Genomic DNA, 18,532 nt, shown 5'->3' on the forward strand with positions numbered 1-18,532 from the left:
CCCCCCGGTCCCTCCCGGTGGGGGAGGGGGGCGGCAGGTGCCGGGGGGGGGTGGGGGGGGTGGGCTCCCCCTCCCCCCTCCCCCCCCGCGCTATTTTTAGCCCCTCTCCCGATAAGGGCACCCTCGGGGCACCCTCAAGGCGGGGGGGGGAGGGGCGGCCAAGAAGGGCGCTGCCCGGGCGGGGCTATTTTGGGCCCGACCCCTCCCCCCCTTCCCCTCCCCCCCCCCCGGGGAATAAAACCCCTCGGGAGGCGCCGACCCCCGAGACCCGACCCCACGTCCGGCCATGGTGAGAGGGGGTGGGACCCCAGGACCCCAAATCCCCAGGACCCCCAATTCCCTCTGGGACCCCAGGACCCCCAAATCCCCCGGGACCCCCAATTCCCTCTGGGACCCAGGACCCCAAATCCCCTGGGACCCCCGGACCCCCAATTCCCTCTGGGACCCCGGACCCCCAAATACCCCCGGGACCCCGGGACCCCACCAATTCCCTCTGGGACCCCCGGACCCCCCAAATCCCCCTGGACCCCCAAATCCCCTGGGACCCCCGGACCCCCAATTCCCTCTGGGACCCCCAAGTCTCTGTGGGACCCCCCAGGGACCCCCCAATTCCTTCTGGGTCCCCCTCGAACCCCTAAATCCCCAGGGACCCCCAATTCCTTCTGGGTCCCCCAAATTCCTCCTGGGACCCCCAATTCCCTCTGGGACCCCCTGAACCCCAAATCCCCCAGGACCCCCAGTTCCTTCTGGGACCCCCAATTCCTTCTGGGACCCCCAGAACCCCAAATTCCCCTGGAACCCCCAATTCCTTCTGGGACCCTCTGGGACCTCCCCAATTCCCCCAGCACCCCCAAATCCCTCCTGGGAGACCCTGGCACCCCAAATCCCTCCGGGACCCCGGGACCCCCAATTTCTCCTGGGACCCCAAGTCCCTCCTGGGACCCCCAGTTCCTCCTGGGGCCCCTCTGGGGCAAACCGGGACCCCAAATCCGCCTGGAGCCCCTCGGACCCCCTTGACTCTCCTGGGACCCCAAATCCCCCAGCACCCCAAAAGAGCTCAGGGACCCCAAATCCCCCCAGCCCCCTGAGGGAGCTCAGGGCCCCCAAATCCCCCAGACCCTCCAATCCCCCACAGCCCCCCCAATCCTCCCTAGACCCCCAAAATCCCCCCTCGACCCCGTCAGAGGCCTCAGGGCCCCCAAATCCTCCCAGCACCCCAAATCCCCCGAGCCCCCAAATCCCCCCCCCAGACCCCCACATCCCCCCAGAGCCCTCAAATCCCCACACAGCCCCCAAATCCCCCTGAGCTCCCCAAATCCATCCCAGCCCCCTGAGGGACCTCAGGGCCCCCAAATCCCCCAGCCCCTCCAATCCCCCACAGCCCCCCAAATCCCCTCCTGAGCTCCCCAAATCCATCCCAGCCCCCCAAATCCCTCCCAGCCCCCCAATCCCCCCAGACCCCCAAATCCCCCCCGAGCCCTCAAATCCCCCGGACCCCCAAATCCCCCCAGCCCCCTGAGGGACCTCAGGGCCCCCAAATCCCCCCCGAGCCCTCAAATCCCCCCAGCCCCCCAAATCCCCCAGCCCCCTGAGGGACCTCAGGGCCCCCAAATCCCCAGCCCCCCTGAGGGACCCCAGAACCCCCAAATCCCCCGAGCCTCAAATCCCCCCCAGCCCCCCCCAAATCCCCCAGCCCCTGAGGGACCTCAGGGCCCCCCCAATTCCCCCCCAGACCCCTCCAATCCCCTCCCAGCCCCCCAATCCCCCAGACCCCCCAAATCCCCCGCCGAGCCCTCAAATCCCCCGGACCCCCCAAATCCCCCCCCAGCCCCCCTGAGGGACCTCAGACCCCCAAATCCCCCCCGAGCCCTCAAATCCCCCAGCCCCCAAATCCCCCTCGGAGCCCCCTGAGGGACCTCAGACCCCCAAATCCCCCCCCCGAGCCCTCAAATCCCCCCAGCCCCCCCAAATCCCCCCGGCCCCCTGAGGGACCTCAGGGCCCCCAGATCCCCCCAGCCCCCTCGGAGCCCCCTGAGCCCCCGGTCCCCCCCAGGCCCCCAAGAAGGCGAGCGCCGCGCGGCCGAGGGCAGCTCCAACGTCTTCTCCATGTTCGACCAGACCCAGATCCAGGAGTTCAAGGAGGTGGGGGAGGGAGGGGGTGGGGAGGGGGGAGGGGGTGGGGGCAGGGGAGGGGAGCAGAGCCCCCCGGATGCCTGGGGTCCCCCTCCCCCCCATCACCTGTTTCGGGATCGGGTGTCGCCTTGAGGATGGGGGAGGGGTGGGGTGGGGATGGGGGGTGGGGAGGGGGGGTGGGTGTGGCACCCTTCCCATCAGCCTTTGCGCCCCCGCCCCCCAGGCTTTCACCGTCATCGATCAGAACCGTGACGGCATCATCGACAAGGATGACCTCAGAGAGACCTTTGCCGCCATGGGTAGGGGCGGGGCTTAAGGGAGGGGCGGGGCTTAAGGGAGGGGCGGGGCATGAGGGGCAGGGCCTGAGGGGAGGGGAGGGGCCCTAAGGGGAGGGGGCGAAGGGAAGCGGCTTGGGGAGAGGGGACCTGGGGAAGGGGCGGGGCTCGGGGAGTGGGAGGGCGGGGCTTAGAGGGAAGGGGTGGGGCTGGGAGGGAGGAGGGGCTTAGGTGGGAGGGGAGGGACTTGGAGGGGGTTTAGAGGGAAGGGTGGGGCTTGGAGGAGGGGCTTAGAGAAGGGCAGGGCTTAGAGGGAAGGGGTGGGGCTTAGAGGAAGGGGAGGGGCTTGCAGAAAGGGCCCCAGGGTGGAAGGGGAGGGACCTGCAGGGGAGGGGCGGGGCTTAATGGCTAGAGGAGGGGCTTAGAGGGAAGACGTGGGGCCTGTGAGCAAAGGGGCGGGGCCTACAGAGAAAGGGGCGTGGCTTGGGGAAGGGCCATGGGGAGAAAGGGAGAGGCTGGGGAGAAAGGAGGGGCTGAGAGGGAAGAGGAGGGGCTTAGAGAGAAGGGGCGGGGCTTAAAAGAAAGGGGAGGGGCTTAAAGAGAAGCGGCTAAAAGTGAAACGAGTGGCTTAAAAGGAAGGGGCGGGGCTTAAATAATGGGGGCTTACAAAGAAGGGGAGTGGCTTAGGGAGAAGGGGAGGGCTTAACGGAGAAGGGAGGGGCTTAAAGAAAGGGGGCTTAGGGAGAAGGGGAGGGGCTTAGGGAGAAGGGGAGGGGCTTAGGGAGGAGGGGAGGGGCTTAGGGAGAAGGGGAGGGGCTTAAAGAAAGGGGCTTAGGGAGAAGGGGAGGAGCTTGGGGAGAAGGGGAGGGGCTTAAGGCAGGAGGGGAGGGGCTTAGGCAGGAGGGGAGGGGCTTAGGGAGAAGTGGAGGGGCTTAAGGCAGGAGGGGAGGGGCTTAAAGCAGGAGGGGAGGGGCTTAAGGAGAAGGGGAGTGGCTTAGGGAGAAGGGGAGGGGCCTACTGAAAAAGAGGAGGGGCTTGTGGGAAGGAGAGGACCTGGCTGGGGCGGGGGGGGGGTGTGAGGAGGGAAGGGGGCGGGGCTCAGTCGGGTGTGGCCCGGGGGGGCGTGGCCCTGAGCCTGGTCGCCGCCCCCTCCCCAGGGCGGCTGAACGTGAAGAACGAGGAGCTGGACGCCATGATCAAGGAGGCCAGCGGCCCCATCAACTTCACCGTCTTCCTCACCATGTTCGGGGAGAAGCTGAAGGGTCAGGACGCGCCCCTCCCCCCGGGGACACCCCCAGGGTGACCGCCGCCCCCACCCCAGGGTGACACCCACCCCCACCCCCACCCCCCAGGCGCCGACCCCGAGGACGCCATCATGGGGCGTTCAAGGTGCTGGACCCCGACGGGAAGGGCTCCATCAAGAAGAGCTTGTGAGCGGGGGATGGGGACGCGGGGGGACGCGGGGACGTGGGGACATAAGGGGACACGGGGGACATGGGGACACGGGGGGATGTGGGGACATGGGGGATGTGGGGGACATGGGGACATGGGGACATAAGGGGACACAGGGGACGTGGGGACATGGGGGATGTGGGGGACGTGGGGACATGGGGACATAAGGGGACACAGGGGACATGGGGACATGGGGGATGTGGGGACATGGGGGATGTGGGGACACGGGGACATGGGGGACATGGGGACATGGGGACATAAGGGGACACAGGGACGTGGGGACATGGGGGATGTGGGGACGTGGGGACATGGGGGATGTGGGGACATGGGGACATGGGGGACATGGGGACATGGGGACATAAGGGGACACAGGGGACGTGGGGACACGGGGGGATGTGGGGACATGGGGGATGTGGGGACACAGGGGACATGGGGACATGGGGGATGTGGGGACACGGGGACATGGGGATGTGGGGACATGGGGACATGGGGGACATGGGGACATAAGGGGACACAGGGGACGTGGGGGGATGTGGGGGACGTGGGGACATGGGGGACATGGGGACATGGGGACATAAGGGGACACAGGGGACATGGGGACATGGGGGGATGTGGGGACATGGGGGATGTGGGGACACGGGGGACATGGGGACATGAGGAGGGGACATGGGGACATGGGAGACGTGGGGACATGGGGACATGGGGACATAAGGGGACACAGGGACGTGGGGACATGGGGGACGTGGGGACGTGGGGACATGGGGGATGTGGGGACATGGGGACATGGGGGACAGGGGGACATGGGGACATAAGGGGACACAGGGGACGTGGGGACATGGGGGATGTGGGGACATGGGGACATGGGGGACGTGGGGACATGGGGACATGGGGACATAAGGGGACACAGGGACATGGGGACACGGGGGATGTGGGGACACGGGGGACATGGGGACATGAGGAGGGGACATGGGGACATGGGGGACGTGGGGACATGGGGACATAAGGGACACAGGGACATGAGGGGACATGGGGGATGTGGGGACACGGGGACATGGGGATGTGGGGACATGGGGGACGTGGGGACATGGGGGATGTGGGGGACATGGGGGACACGGGGGATGTGGGGACATGGGGGACGTGGGGACACGGGGGATGTGGGGACACGGGGGATGTGGGGACATGGAGGGTGTGGGGGACGTGGGGACGTGGGGACATGGGGGACGTGGGGGCACGGGGACATAAGGGGACATGAAGGGACATGGGGGACACGGGGGTTGTGGGGGACGTGGGGACACAGGAGGGGACATGGGGGATGTGGGGACACGGGGACATGGGGGGGACGTGGGGGATGTGGGGACCTGGGGGAGCCGGGGGACGCGGGGGACAGGGGTTGGGCCAGCTCTCAGCCCCTCCCCCAGCCTGGAGGAGCTCCTGACCACCCAGTGCGACCGCTTCACCCCCGAGGAGGTGAGGGACCCCCGGCACCCCCAGACCCCCGGGACCCCAGGACCCCAGGACCCCCCGGCACCCCCAGACCCCCGGGACCCCAGGACCCCGGGACCCCAGACCCCACCGGGACTCCCCGACCCCCTGGCACCCCAGACCCCCGGGACCCCCGGGACCCCCAGACCCCAGACCCCCGGGACCCCCGGGACCCCAGACCCTCCCGGCACCCCCAGACCCCCGGGACCCCAGACCCCCGGCACCCCCAGACCCCCCGGGACCCCCTGACCCCCCGGGACCCCAGACCCCAGACCCCCGGCACCCCAGACCCCCCGACCCTCCCAGCACCCCCAGACCCCCGGGACCCCCCGACCCCCTGGCACCCCCAGTCCCCTTGGGACCCCACAGCCCCCTTGGACCCCTCTGACCCCCCGAGACCCCAAACCCCCAGGCACCCCAAACCCCTTGGGGACCCCAAATCCCATCTGGAGACCCCAGATCCCCGGGGACCCCAAATCCCCCCCTGGAGACCCCCAAATCCCCCTGAGACCCCCAAACCCCCGGGCACCCCAAACCCCCTGGGACCCCAAATCCCCCTGCAGACCCCAAACCCCCCGGGCACCCCCAACCCCCCCGGGCACCCCAAATCCCCCTGGAGACCCCAAACCCCCGGGCACCCCAAACCCCCGGGCACCCCCAAATCCCCTCCTGGAGACCCCCAACCCCCTGGGCACCCCAAACCCCCCGGGCACCCCAAACCCCCTGGGACCCCAAATCCCCTGGAGACCCCAAACCCCCGGGCACCCCAAACCCCCTGGGACCCCAAATCCCCCTGCAGACCCCCAAACCCCCCGGGCACCCCAAATCCCCCGGAGACCCCAAACCCCCTGGAGACCCCAAACCCCCTGGGCACCCCAACCCCCCGGGCACCCCAAATCCCCCTGGAGACCCCAAACCCCCCGGGCACCCCAAACCCCCGGGCACCCCAAATCCCCCGGAGACCCCAACCCCCCGGGCACCCCAAACCCCCGGGCACCCCAAACCCCCTGGAGACCCCCAAACCCCTCCACAGACCCACATTACCCCCACACCCCCCAAGAGGGGTCCTTTTTTTTGGGGGGGTCACAGCACCTGAGGGGGTACATGGGGTGTCCCCCCCAGATCAGGAACATGTGGGCCGCCTTCCCCCCGACGTGGCCGGCAACGTGGACTACAAGAGCATCTGCTACATCATCACCCACGGGGAGGACAAGGAGGGCGAGTGAGGACCCCCCCCAAAATGCCTGGGGCCCCCAAAACACTTGCCCCCCCTCATCCTGGGGGTCCCCCCCCCTTTCTGGGGGTCCCCTTCATCATCCTGGGGGTCCCCATGCCTTTTTGGGAATAAAACACCTCTTTTTTTTGCATTTTGTGTCTTGGGGGGGGTTGGGGACCCCCCCAAAATTTAGGGGACACCCCCAAGATTTAGGGGACACCCCCAAAATTTAGGGGACACACATGATGGGTGTGGAGGAGGGGGTTTATTTGGGGGGGGGGCACACAGAATGGGGGGGGGGTCCCCTCAATGTGGGGTGGGGTCCCTGGATGGGGGGGAGGAGGGGTCTCCAAGGGATGGGGAGCCCCGGGTGGATTTTGGGGGTCCCCTTGATGGGGGATGGGGTCTCACCAAGGGATGGGGACCCCAGAGTGGATATGGGGGGTCTCATGGTGGATGTGGGGGGTCTCATGGTGGATGTGGGGGTCCCGTGGTGGATTTTGGGGTCCGTGGTGGATTTTGGGGTCCCATGGTGGATGTGGGGGGTCCCGTGGTGGATTTTGGGGTCCCATGGTGGATGTGGGGGGGTCAGGGTGGATTTTGGGGTCCCATGGTGGATGGGGGGGTCCATGGTGGATGGGGGGGGTCAGGGTGGATTTTGGGGTTCCATGGTGGATGGGGGGTCCCATGGTCGATGTGGGGTCCCATGGTGGATGTGGGGGGTCCCGTGGTGGATTTTAGGGTCCCATGGTGGATTTTGGGGTTCCATGGTGGATGGGGGGGTCCAGGGTGGATTTTGGGGTCCCATGGTGGATGGGGGTCCCATGGTGGATGGGGGGGGGGGTCAGGGTGGATTTTGGGGTCCATGGTGGATGGGGGGGGGGGTCAGGGTGGATTTTGGGGTCCATGGTGGATGGGGGGTCCATGGTGGATGGGGGGGGTCAGGGTGGATTTTGGGGTCCATGGTGGATGGGGGTCCATGGTGGATGGGGGGGGGTCAGGGTGGATTTTGGGGTCCATGGTGGATGGGGGGGTCAGGGTGGATTTTGGGGTCCCATGGTGGATGGGGGGGTCCATGGTGGATGGGGGGGTCAGGGTGGATTTTGGGGTTCCATGGTGGATGGGGGTCCCATGGTCGATGTGGGGGTCCCATGGTGGATGTGGGGGGTCCCGTGGTGGATTTTGGGGTCCCATGGTGGATGGGGGTCCATGGTGGATGGGGGGGGTCAGGGTGGATTTTGGGGTCCCACGTTGGATGTGGGGGTCCCCTCCCGGAGGCACAGGCCAGGCCTGCCCCCCATCGCCCCCCATCCCACGGCAGGCGGGTGGGGGGGTGGAGGCCACCCTCTCTACGCCGTCCCCTCGTCATCGTCGTCACCGTCCCCGGCCAGGACGCGGAGGGCGAAGTCGAGGGCGGCGGCGCCGTGGGTCAAGCACCCCATGGAGACCACGTCCACGTGGGGCCCCAAAAAATGGGGCAGGGTCTCCAACCCGATGCCGCCGCTGGCCTCCACCGTCACCCCCGGTCGGGCGGCCTTCGCCGCCGCCGCCGCCGCGTGCAGCGCCTGGGGAGGGGAGGGGAGGGGATCCGTGGGGCTGCCCCCCAACCAACCCTCCGGCCCCACAACTTATGGGGAGGAACCTCCGAAACCTGGGGGGTGAAGTTGTCCAAGAGGACGATGTCGGCGCCGGCGTTGGCCGCCGTCACCGCCTCGGCCGCCGAGCCGCACTCCACCGCCAGGCGCCGGGTGAAGCCCCCCGCCCCCCGCGCTGCCCCCACCACCTGGGGGAGGGGGTCAGGGGAGGGGCACCCCATGAGGGAACACCCCCCCCCCAACCCCTGATATGGGGCTGGGCATCCCTAAAATGGGGGGACCCTCAGCCAGAACCCCCCAAATGGGGGTCCCCCATCGCCCCCAAATGGGGTCCCCCACCCAGCGCCCCCCAGTTCAGGGGTCCCCCACCCAGAGCCCCCAAATGGGGTCCCCCACCATCGCCCCCCATTGCCCCCTAAATGGGGTCCCCCCACCAGCACCCCCCAAAATGCTCTGCAAATCAGGGGTCACCCTCCCCCCGTTAAGAGGTTACCCCCCCCCCAGCCCCTCCCAAGCCAGGGGTTACCCCCCTTGCCCCCCCCAAATTGGGGTCCCCACCCAGCACCCCCCAATTCAGGGGTTCCCCCCACTGCCCCCAAATGGGGTCCAGCACCCCGAAACCGCCCCCTGCTCCAATCAGGGGTCACCCTCACCCCCCAGTTAAGAGGCTACCCCTCCCCCAAAATTGGGGTCCCCCAGCACCCCCCAATTCAGGGGTCTGCCCCCCCAAACCTGCTCCAGCGGGGCACGGGCGGCCAGCAGGTGATTGTCCTTCAGCAGCAGGAGCCCCCCCAAACCGTAACGATGGGGGTCGGCCCCCCCCACCGCCAAGGCATATTTCTCAGCCAATCGAAACCCGGGCGTCGTCTTCCGGGTCCCGGCCACCGTCCCCCACCAACCGGCCCCCCGGGCCACCGTCACCGCCCGAGCGGCCGCCGTGGCCACCCCGCTGCAACGCCCCAAGCAGTTGAGCGCCACCCTCTCGGCCAATAGCAAGCCGGCGGCGGGACCCTCCACCTCGGCCACCACCGTCCTCCCGGGGGGCAACGGGGACCCGTCGGTCACCCGCCAGGTCACCCGGCACCCCGTTTCGACCCAAGCTGCTTCGGCGAAGGGGGCGCCCGCCAACACCCCCTCTGATTTGCAGAGCAGCTCGGCTCGCCGTGGGGCGCGCCCCACGGCCAAGGAGGCCGGGTCGGGGGCTGGGGCGTCCTCCTCCAACCAGGCTTGGGCCAGAGCTCGTAGCTTGTAGGGCGGCAGCAGGGCCCACAGATCCGGGGTGGGGGCGGCCATGGAGCCTGTGGGGATCATAGAGCCGTGGGAAGAGGGGCCAGAGTGGTGCCAGGGCCCTAAGGGATCATAGAGTGGCGGGAAGAGGTACCAGAGTGGCACCAGTGCCATAAAGGGACCACAGAGTACCAGGGAAGAGGGGCCAGAGGGGCACCGGTGCCGTAAAGGGACCATAGAGTGCTGAGAAGAGGGGCCAGAGTGGCACCGGTGCCCTAAGGGATCATAGAGTGCCAGGAAGAGGGGCCAGAGCGGCACCAGTGCCATAAAGGGACCATAGAGTGCTGAGAAGAGGGGCCAGAGTGGCACCGGTGCCCTAAGGGATCATAGAGTGCCAGGAAGAGGGGCCAGAGCGGCACCAGTGCCATAAAGGGACCATAGAGTGCTGGGAAGAGGGGCCAGAGCGGCACCGGTGCCATAAAAGGAGCATAGAGTACCAGGGAAGAGGGGGCAGAGCGGCACCAGTGCCCTAAGGTACCATAGAGTGCCAGGAAGAGGGGCCAGAGCGGCACCGGTGACCTGGGGGATCACTGGGGTCCTGCCTTCCCCATAGACACCCCCCACGTGTGGGTCCTGCCCCATAGACAGACACCCCCCCCCTCCATGGCCATGCCCAAGCAATGGGTCCTGCCCCATAGACAACCCCCATGCGTGGGTCTTGCCCCCCAAGTACACACCCAAGCAATGGGGTCCTACCCCCAACGTATGGGTCCTGCCCCATAGACAACCCCCCCATGGCCACGCCCAAGCAATGGGTCCTGCCCCATAGACACCCCCCATGTGGGTCCTGCCCCACAAACAGAGACCACCCATTGCCACACCCAAGCAATGGGTCCTGCCCCATAGACCCCCCCATGGCCACACCCAAGCAATGGGTCCTGCCCCATAGACAACCCCCCATGGCCACACCCAAGCAATGGGTCCTGCCCCATAGACAACCCCCCATGGCCACGCCCAAGCAAAGGGTCCTGCCCCATAGACACCGCCCACATGTGGGTCCTGCCCCACAAACAGACCACGCATTGCCACGCCCAAGCAATGGGTCCTGCCCATAGACCCCCCATGGCCACACCCAAGCAATGGGTCCTGCCCCATAGACAACCCCCATGGCCACGCCCAAGCAACGGGTCCTGCCCCATAGACCCCCCCATGGCCACACCCAAGCAATGGGTCCTGCCCCACAAACAGAGACCACCCCTGGCCACACCCAAGCAATGGGTCCTGCCCCACAGACACCCCCCACGTGTGGGTCTTGTCCCCCAAGTACACATCCAAGCAATGGGGTCCTACCCCCAACGTATAGGTCCTGCCCCATAGACACCCCCTATACCTATCCCTGCCCCACATCCTCCCCCAGCCCCCTGTCCTGCCCCACACCCCCTTCCCCTCCCCTCCCCACACCGCCACCACCCTCCCCTCCCCCCCAGTCCCAGGGTCCAAAGTCCGGCCGCAATTGGCCACGTCTCCCAGCCCCACCCCCCCCCGACCCCCAAGTGGGGCCGGACCCCTGCGCCGTGGGGCTGGCGGGGGTGGGGGGGGGGGAGGTTGGGGGTCCCACTGACCTGCGGAGCTGGGAGTTGGGGGGCGAGTGAGCCCCGAATCGGGACTCGGGGTGGTCTTGGCCAGGGGTGGGGTCAGCCCCATGGCCACGCCCTGGGGCGGGGACCCCCTTAAGCCCCGCCCCAAGAGGGGATGGACCCCAAAATTAGGAGCTATGGGGCAGCTGCACCCCGAAATGGGGGTCACCCCGAAATGGGGGTCACCCCAAGGGCACTTGGGGGGGGGGGGCTGTGTGGGTACATCTGCCCAGCCCCACCCCCTCCACCCAGGCCCCGCCCCCTGCTGTGATTGACTGCCCGATTTGTGGCCCCGCCCCTTCTGCCCCCCCCACATTTCCCTTCCCCCGTCCCCCCAAAAACGAGGCGGGAGTGGGGGGGGGGCGGTTTCCCTTTATTGGCAATAAATAAGCGGCGCCGTGGGGTGCCCCACGGCGCTGGGGGGCTGCCCCACGGACAGGGGGTGCCCCACGGCGCTGGGGGGCTCCCCCACGGACAGGGGGTGACCCACAGACAGGGGGTGACCCACAGACAGGGGGTGTCCCATGGTGCTGAGGGGCTGCCCCACGGCAGGGGGCTGCCCCACGGCGCTGGGGGGCTGCCCCACAGCAAGGGGGTGCCCCACGGCGCTGGGGGGACCCCAGGCTCACTTCCGCTTCTTCCGGGTGTCCTCAGCGTCGGCTGCGGGGGCGGGGGGACACACATGGTGACATCATGTGATGTCATGTGTCACCCCACACCCCCCACACCCCCCGACTGCCCCCCAACCTCAGCCCTCCCCCTCCCCCCCCGTCACTGTCCTCACCCTGTGATGTCAGGGGTGGGGACACGGGGACGTGGGGGGTGATGGTGACACGAGGGGTGACGGGGACATGGGGATGAGGATGACGGTGACATGGGGTGATGGGGACACGGGGGGTGACAGTGACACAGCCATGGGGCGATGGGGACACGGGGGGTGACAGTGACACAGCCATGGGGCGATGGGGACACGGGGGGTGAGGGTGACACGGGGATGAGGGTGACACAGCCATGGGGTGACGGGGACATGGGGGGTGACGGTGACAGCCATGGGGTGACAGGGACACAAGGGGTGAGGGTGACACAGCCATGGGGTGACAGGGACACGGGGGGTGATGGGGACACAGCCATGGGGCGATGGGGACACGGGGGGTGATGGGGACACAGCCATGGGGTGATGGGGACACGGGGGGTGAGGGTGACACAGCCATGGGGTGACGGGGACACGCGAAGGTGACGGTGACATGGGGATGAGGGTGACACAGCCATGGGGCGATGGGGACATGGGGGGTGATGAGGACACGGCTGTGGGGTGATGGGACACGTGGAGGTGACGGTGACATGGGGATGAGGGTGACACAGCCATGGGGTGACAGGGATACAGCCATGGGGCGACGGGACACAGGAAGGTGACGGTGACACGGGGATGAGGGTGACACAGCCATGGGGCGATGGGGACACGGGGGTAACGGTGACAGCCATGGGGTGACAAGAACGTGGCGGGTGATGGGGACATGGCCATGGGGTGATGGGGACACATAAAGGTGACGGTGACATGGGGATGAGGGTGACACAGCCATGGGGCGATGGGGACATGGGGGGTGACGGTGACAGCCATGGGGTGACAAGAACGTGGCGGGTGATGGGGACATGGCCATGGGGTGATGGGGACACATAAAGGTGACGGTGACATGGGGATGAGGGTGACACAGCCATGGGGTGACGGGGACATGGGGGTGAGGGAGACACAGCCATGGGGTGACAGGGACACAAGGGGTGACGGTGACACAGCCATGGGGTGACAGGAACGTGGCGGGTGATGAGGACACGGCTGTGGGGTGATGGGACACGTGGAGGTGACGGTGACATGGGGATGAGGGTGACACAGCCATGGGGTGACGGGGACACAGGAGGCGATAAGGACATGGGGGGAGGTGATGGTGACACATGAAGGTGAGGGGGACACGGGGATGAAGGTGACACGGGGATGAAGGTGACAGGGACACGGGGGGTGACAGGGACACGGGGGGTGACAGGGACACGGGGGGTGACAGGGACACGGGGGGGTGACAGGCGGGGGGTACCTGTGGCCAGGCCCGAGGACGATGGAGGGGACATGAGTTTACGCTACGAGAGGGGAGGAACGGAGAAGATGGCGGTGAGAGATGGAGGAGGGGACAGGGAGGGGACCGGGAGGGGACAGGGAGGGGACAGGGAGGGGACAGGGAGGGGACAGGGAGATGGTTGAGAGGACATGGGGAAGGATGGAGGGGACAGAGAGATGGTGGAGGTGACCAGGAGATGGTGGAGGAGATGGTGGGGACATGGGGAGGGATGGAGGGGACAGGGAAGGGACCGGGAGGGATGGAGGGACCATGGAGGGACCATGGAGGGACCATGGAGGGACCATGGAGGGGCCACGATGGAGGGACCATGGAGGGACCACGGGGAGATGGAGGGACCATGGAGGGACCACGAGGAGATGGAGGGACCATGGAGGGGCCACGATGGAGGGACCACGGGGAGATGGAGGAACCATGGAGGGGCCACGATGGAGGGACCATGGAGGGACCATGGAGGGGCCACGATGGAGGGACCATGGAGGGACCACGGGGAGATGGAGGGACCATGGAGGGACCACGATGGAGGGACCATGGAGGGACCACGGGGAGATGGAGGGACCATGGAGGGACCACGATGGAGGGACCACGGGGAGATGGAGGGACCATGAAGGGACCATGGAGGGACCATGGGGAGATGGAGGGACCACGGAGGGATGGAAGGACCATGGAGGAACGATGGAGAATGGAGGGACCATGGAGGGACCATGGGGAGATGGAGGGGACAGTGAGGACATGGAGGGACCATGGAGGGACCGCGATGGAGGGACCATGGAAGGACAATGGAGGATGGAGGGACCATGGGGAGATGGAGGGACCATGAAGGGACCATGGAGGGACCATGAAGGGACCATGGGAGGACAATGGAGGATGGAGGGACCATGAGGGAAACGGAGGGGACCGTGGGGACATGGAGGGACCATGGAGGATGGAAGGACCATGGAAGGACGATGGAGGATGGAGGGACCATGGGGAGATGGAGGGACCATAGAGGAACCATGGGGAGATGGAGGAACTATGGAGGGACCATGGGGAGATGGAGGAACCATGGAGGAACCATGGGGAGATGGAGGAACCATGGGGAGATGGAGGAACCATGGAGGAACCATGGGGAGATGGAGGAACCATGGGGAGATGGAGGAACCATGGGGAGATGGAGGAACCATGGGGAGATGGAGGAACCATGGAGGAACCAGGGTCGCGGGGCGGGGCGGGGCGTGTCCCCCCTCACCCTCCAGGTAGTTCCTGGCGACGAACTTGAGGGCCTCGTCCAGCAGGATGACGGGGAAGGAGATCTTCAGCACCATCAGCCAGTGCGTCAGGTCCAGGGGCGTCAGCTTGAAGATCATCTGGGGGGACACGGGATGAGCCGGGCCCCCAACCCCAGACCCCTTCCAGAGCCCCTGTGGCCACCAGCCCCATGGCCACCAACCCCGACGGCCACCAACCTCCCCGTGGCCACCAACCTCCCCGTGGCCACCACCCCCATAGCCCCCACCCCTACCATGGCCACCAACATCCCTGTGGCCACCACCCTCTCCATGGCCACCACCCCCATGGGCACCAACCTCTCCGTAGCCACCACCCCTATGGCCCCCAGCCCCACCATGGCCACCAACCTCCCCATGGCCACCAGCCCCACCATGGCCACCAGCCCCACCATCTTCCCCATGGCCCCCAGCCCCATGGCCACCAACCTCCCCGTGGCCACTGGCCCCAGCCCCCCTACCGGCAGCGGGTCGATGTAGAGGATGACGAAGTGGAGGGACATGGAGAGGCAGATGGAGCCCACCAGCCAGATGTTGACCCAAGGCGGCATGCGGACCAGGGACTGGTTCTCAGAGAGGCTGGGGGGACACGGCACGTGGGGGTGGGGACACACCAAGGTGGTGGTGGTGAAGGTGGCGGTGGTGGTGATGGTGGTGGTGAAGGTGATGGTAGTGGTGGTGAAGGTGATGGTGAAGGTGGTGGTGGTGACGGTGGTGGTGAAGGGGATGGTGGTGATGGTGGTGGTGAAGGGGATGGTGGTGATGGTGAAGGTGGTGATGGTGGTGGTGATGATGGTGGTGGTGGTAGTGAAGGTGATGGTGAAGGTGGTGGTGGTGATGGTGGTGACGGTGAAGGTGGTGGTGGTGACGGTAATGGTGGTGGTAGTGATGGTGATGGTGGTAGTGATGGTAATGGTGGTGGTAGTGATGGTAATGGTGGTGGTAGTGATGGTGATGGTGATGATGGTGGTGGTGATGATGGTGATGGTGAAGGTAGTGGTGGTCATGGTGGTGATGATGGTGGTGGTGGTAGTGGTAGTGAAGGTGATGGTGGTGGTGGTGGCGGTAGTGGTAGTGGTGATGGTGGTGATGATGGTGATGGTGAAGGTGGCGGTGGGGTGGTGGTAGTGAAGATGGTGATGATGGTGGTCATGATGATGATAATGGTGGTGGTGAAGGTGGTGAAGAAGACCACCCCGTACCTGTTGAGGGCGTTGCACATCTCGATGGTGACCAGGACGGAGAGGGCCATGGTCATGGGCACCGGCGACTCGAAGATGTCGCAGTCCAGGCCCTCGAACTCGGCGTTGTGCTCCGTGCACTGCATGAAGTGGGTCTGCGGGGACATCGGCGGGGACGTCACCGCCGTGGGGACGTCACCGCGGTGGGGACCCCCCGGGTGGCGAGGGCGATGGTGAGGTCAGGACGGGGACGGTGAGGTCAGGACGGGAACCCCAGGGTCACGATGGGGATGGTGGGGTCACCACGGGGAACTTGGGGTCATGCTGAAGAAGCCGGGGTCATCATAGGGACTCCAGGGTCACCACGGGGATGACAGGACCATCATGGGGACCCTCACAGGGACCTTGGGGTCACCACAGGGATGGCAGGGCCATCACAAGGACCTTGGGGTCACCATGGGGACAGCAGGGCCATCATGAAGACCTTGAGGTCACCATGGGGACAGCAGGGCCATCACAGGGACCTTGAGGTCACCATGGGGATGGCAGGGCCATCACGAGGACCTCGGGGCCACCATGGGGATGGCAGGGCCATCACAGGGACCCTCACGGGGACCTTAGGGTCACCATGGGGACGGCAGGTCCATCAAGAGGACCTTGGGGTCACCATGGGCATGGCAGGTCCATCACGAAGACCTTGAGGTCACCATGGGGACGGCAGGTCCATCATGAGGACCTCGGGGCCACCATGGGATCACGGGGACCCTGGGGTCACCTTGGGGACCCCGTGGTTGTCATCGGGGGGGTCCAGCACTCACCAGCTGGTGGTAGGTGACGCTGGGACCATCCTCAGCGTAGAGGAACCACCAGGCCGCCGCGCCCACGGTGGCGGCCCCCACGTACCCTGGGGAGATAGCGGGGGAGGGGGGTGAGGTGGGGTGGGGGGCCACCACCATGGGGGTCTACAAGGGACCACCAGCATGGGGGCCTACAAGGTGGCACCATGGAGGCCTACAAGAGGCCACCATACAAGGGACCACCATGAAGGTCTACAAGGGGGCTACCACCATGGAGGGCTACAAAGGACCATCATGGAGCTCTACAAGGGACCACCATCATGGAAGTCTGCAAAGCGCCACCATCATGAAGATCTACAAGGAACCATCACGGAGGTCTATGAGGGGCCACCATAGAAGGGACCACCCCCATGGAGGTCTACAAGGGACCACCATCATGAAGGTCTACGAGGGACCCCCACCACAGGGGGCTACCAGAGCTCATTGTGGAGGTCTACACGGGGCCACCATGGAGGTCTACACGGGGCCACCACCGTGGAGGTCTACAAGGGGCCACCACCGTGGAGGTCTACAAGGGGCCACCACCGTGGAGGTCTACAAGGGGCCACCATACAAGGGACCACCATGGAGGTCTACAAGGGACCATCATGAAGGTCTACAAGGTGGCACCATGGAAGTCTACATGGGGCCACCATACAAGGGACCACCATGGAGGTCTACAAGGGGCCACCATGGAGGTCTACAAGGGGCCACCATACAAGGGACCACCATGGAGGTCTACAAGGGACCATCATGAAGGTCTACAAGGTGGCACCATGGAAGTCTACATGGGGCCACCATACAAGGGACCACCATGGAGGTCTACAAGGGACCACCATCATGGAGGTCTACAAGGGACCACCATGGAAGTCTACAAGGGGCCACCACCACAGGGGTCTACCAGAGCCCATTGTGGAGGTCTACAAGTGACCACCATGGAAGTCTACAAGGAGCCACCATGGAGGTCTACAAGGAACCACCATAGATGTCTACAAGGGGCCACCACCCTGGAGGTCTACAAAGGACAATCATGGAGGTCTACAAGGTGCCACCATCATGGAAGTCTACAAGGGAGCATCATGGAGTTCTACAAGGGGCCACCACGGAGGTCTACAAAGAACCACCATAGATGTCTACAAGGGGCCACCACCATGGAGGTCTACAAAGGACAATCATGGAGGTCTACAAGGTGCCACCATCATGGAGTTCTACAAGGGGCCACCATGGAGGTCTACAAGGGATCACCAGAGATGTCTATAAGGTACCACCACCACGGGGGTCTACCAGAGTCCATCGTGAAAGTCTACAAGGTGGCACCATGGAGGTCTACAAGGAACCTCCATAGATGTCTACAAGGAACCACCACCACAGGGGTCTACCAGAGCCCATCGTGGACATCTACAAGGGGCCACCATAGGGGCCTACAAGGGGGCACCATCGAGGTCTACAAGGAGCCACCATACAAGGGGCCACCATGGAAGCCTACAAGGGGCCACCATGGAGGTCTACAAGGGGCCACCATCATGGAGGTCTAGAGGGAGCCACCATGGAGGTCTAACAAGGAGCCACCATAGATGTCTACAAGGTACCACCACCACGGTGGTCTTCCAGAGCCCATCGTGGACATCTACAAGGGGCCACCATAAAGGTCTATAAGGGGCCGCCACGTAGAGGCCTGCAAGGTGGCACCATGGAGGTCTACAAGGGGCCACCATACAAGGGACCACCATCATGGGGGTCTGCAAGGGGCCCCCATCATGGAGGTCTACAAGGGAGCATCACAGAGGTCTACAAGGCGCCACCATCATGAAGGTCTACAAGGGGCCACCATGGAGGCCTACAAGGGGCCACCATACAAGGAGCCATCATAAAGGTCTTCAAGGGAGCATCATGGAGGTCTACAAGGGGCCACCATCATGAAGGTCTACAAGGAGCCACCATCATGAAGGTCTACAGGGAGCCACCATGGAGGTCTACAAGGGAGCATCGTGGAGGTCTACAAGGGGCCACCACCATGGAGGCCTACAAGGGGCCACCATACAGGGAGCCATCATGAAGGTCTACAAGGGAGCATCATGGAGGTGTACAAGGGGCCACCACAGAGGCCTAC

The 18,532-nt window shown here is 65.7% G+C and overlaps 3 protein-coding genes across 3 annotated transcripts in view; 1 reads left to right on the top strand and 2 right to left on the bottom strand.

Annotated features, from left to right (window-relative positions):
- Positions 1-2,059: 2,059 nt before the first annotated feature.
- On the top strand, positions 2,060-6,690 carry MYL11 (myosin light chain 11). Its single transcript, XM_072849161.1, is given in 7 exon segments — positions 2,060-2,142; positions 2,357-2,432; positions 3,566-3,670; positions 3,761-3,784; positions 3,787-3,838; positions 5,279-5,327; positions 6,470-6,690. Coding segments are annotated over 7 exon segments (441 nt in total). The 5' UTR covers positions 2,060-2,106; the 3' UTR covers positions 6,569-6,690.
- A 1,217-nt stretch (positions 6,691-7,907) lies between these two features.
- On the bottom strand, positions 7,908-11,084 carry QPRT (quinolinate phosphoribosyltransferase). The gene is made up of 4 exons (XM_072849094.1): positions 11,003-11,084; positions 8,886-9,451; positions 8,210-8,341; positions 7,908-8,123 (listed from the first exon to the last, which is right to left on the bottom strand). Exons 1-4 carry the CDS (start codon positions 11,082-11,084, stop codon positions 7,908-7,910), a joined length of 996 nt encoding a protein of 331 aa, XP_072705195.1.
- A 297-nt stretch (positions 11,085-11,381) lies between these two features.
- ATP2A1 (ATPase sarcoplasmic/endoplasmic reticulum Ca2+ transporting 1) overlaps positions 11,382-18,532 on the bottom strand; it is a 40,266-nt gene continuing 33,115 nt past the window's right edge. Inside the window, 5 exon segments of the mRNA XM_072849120.1 lie at positions 11,382-11,677; positions 14,369-14,486; positions 14,867-14,984; positions 15,608-15,741; positions 16,405-16,490. Coding sequence (XP_072705221.1) covers positions 11,643-11,677; positions 14,369-14,486; positions 14,867-14,984; positions 15,608-15,741; positions 16,405-16,490 — 491 coding nt within the window. The 3' untranslated portion in view covers positions 11,382-11,642.

This window comes from Ciconia boyciana, chromosome 36, assembly GCF_034638445.1.
Source record: "Ciconia boyciana chromosome 36, ASM3463844v1, whole genome shotgun sequence".
NCBI lineage: Eukaryota > Metazoa > Chordata > Aves > Ciconiiformes > Ciconiidae > Ciconia > Ciconia boyciana.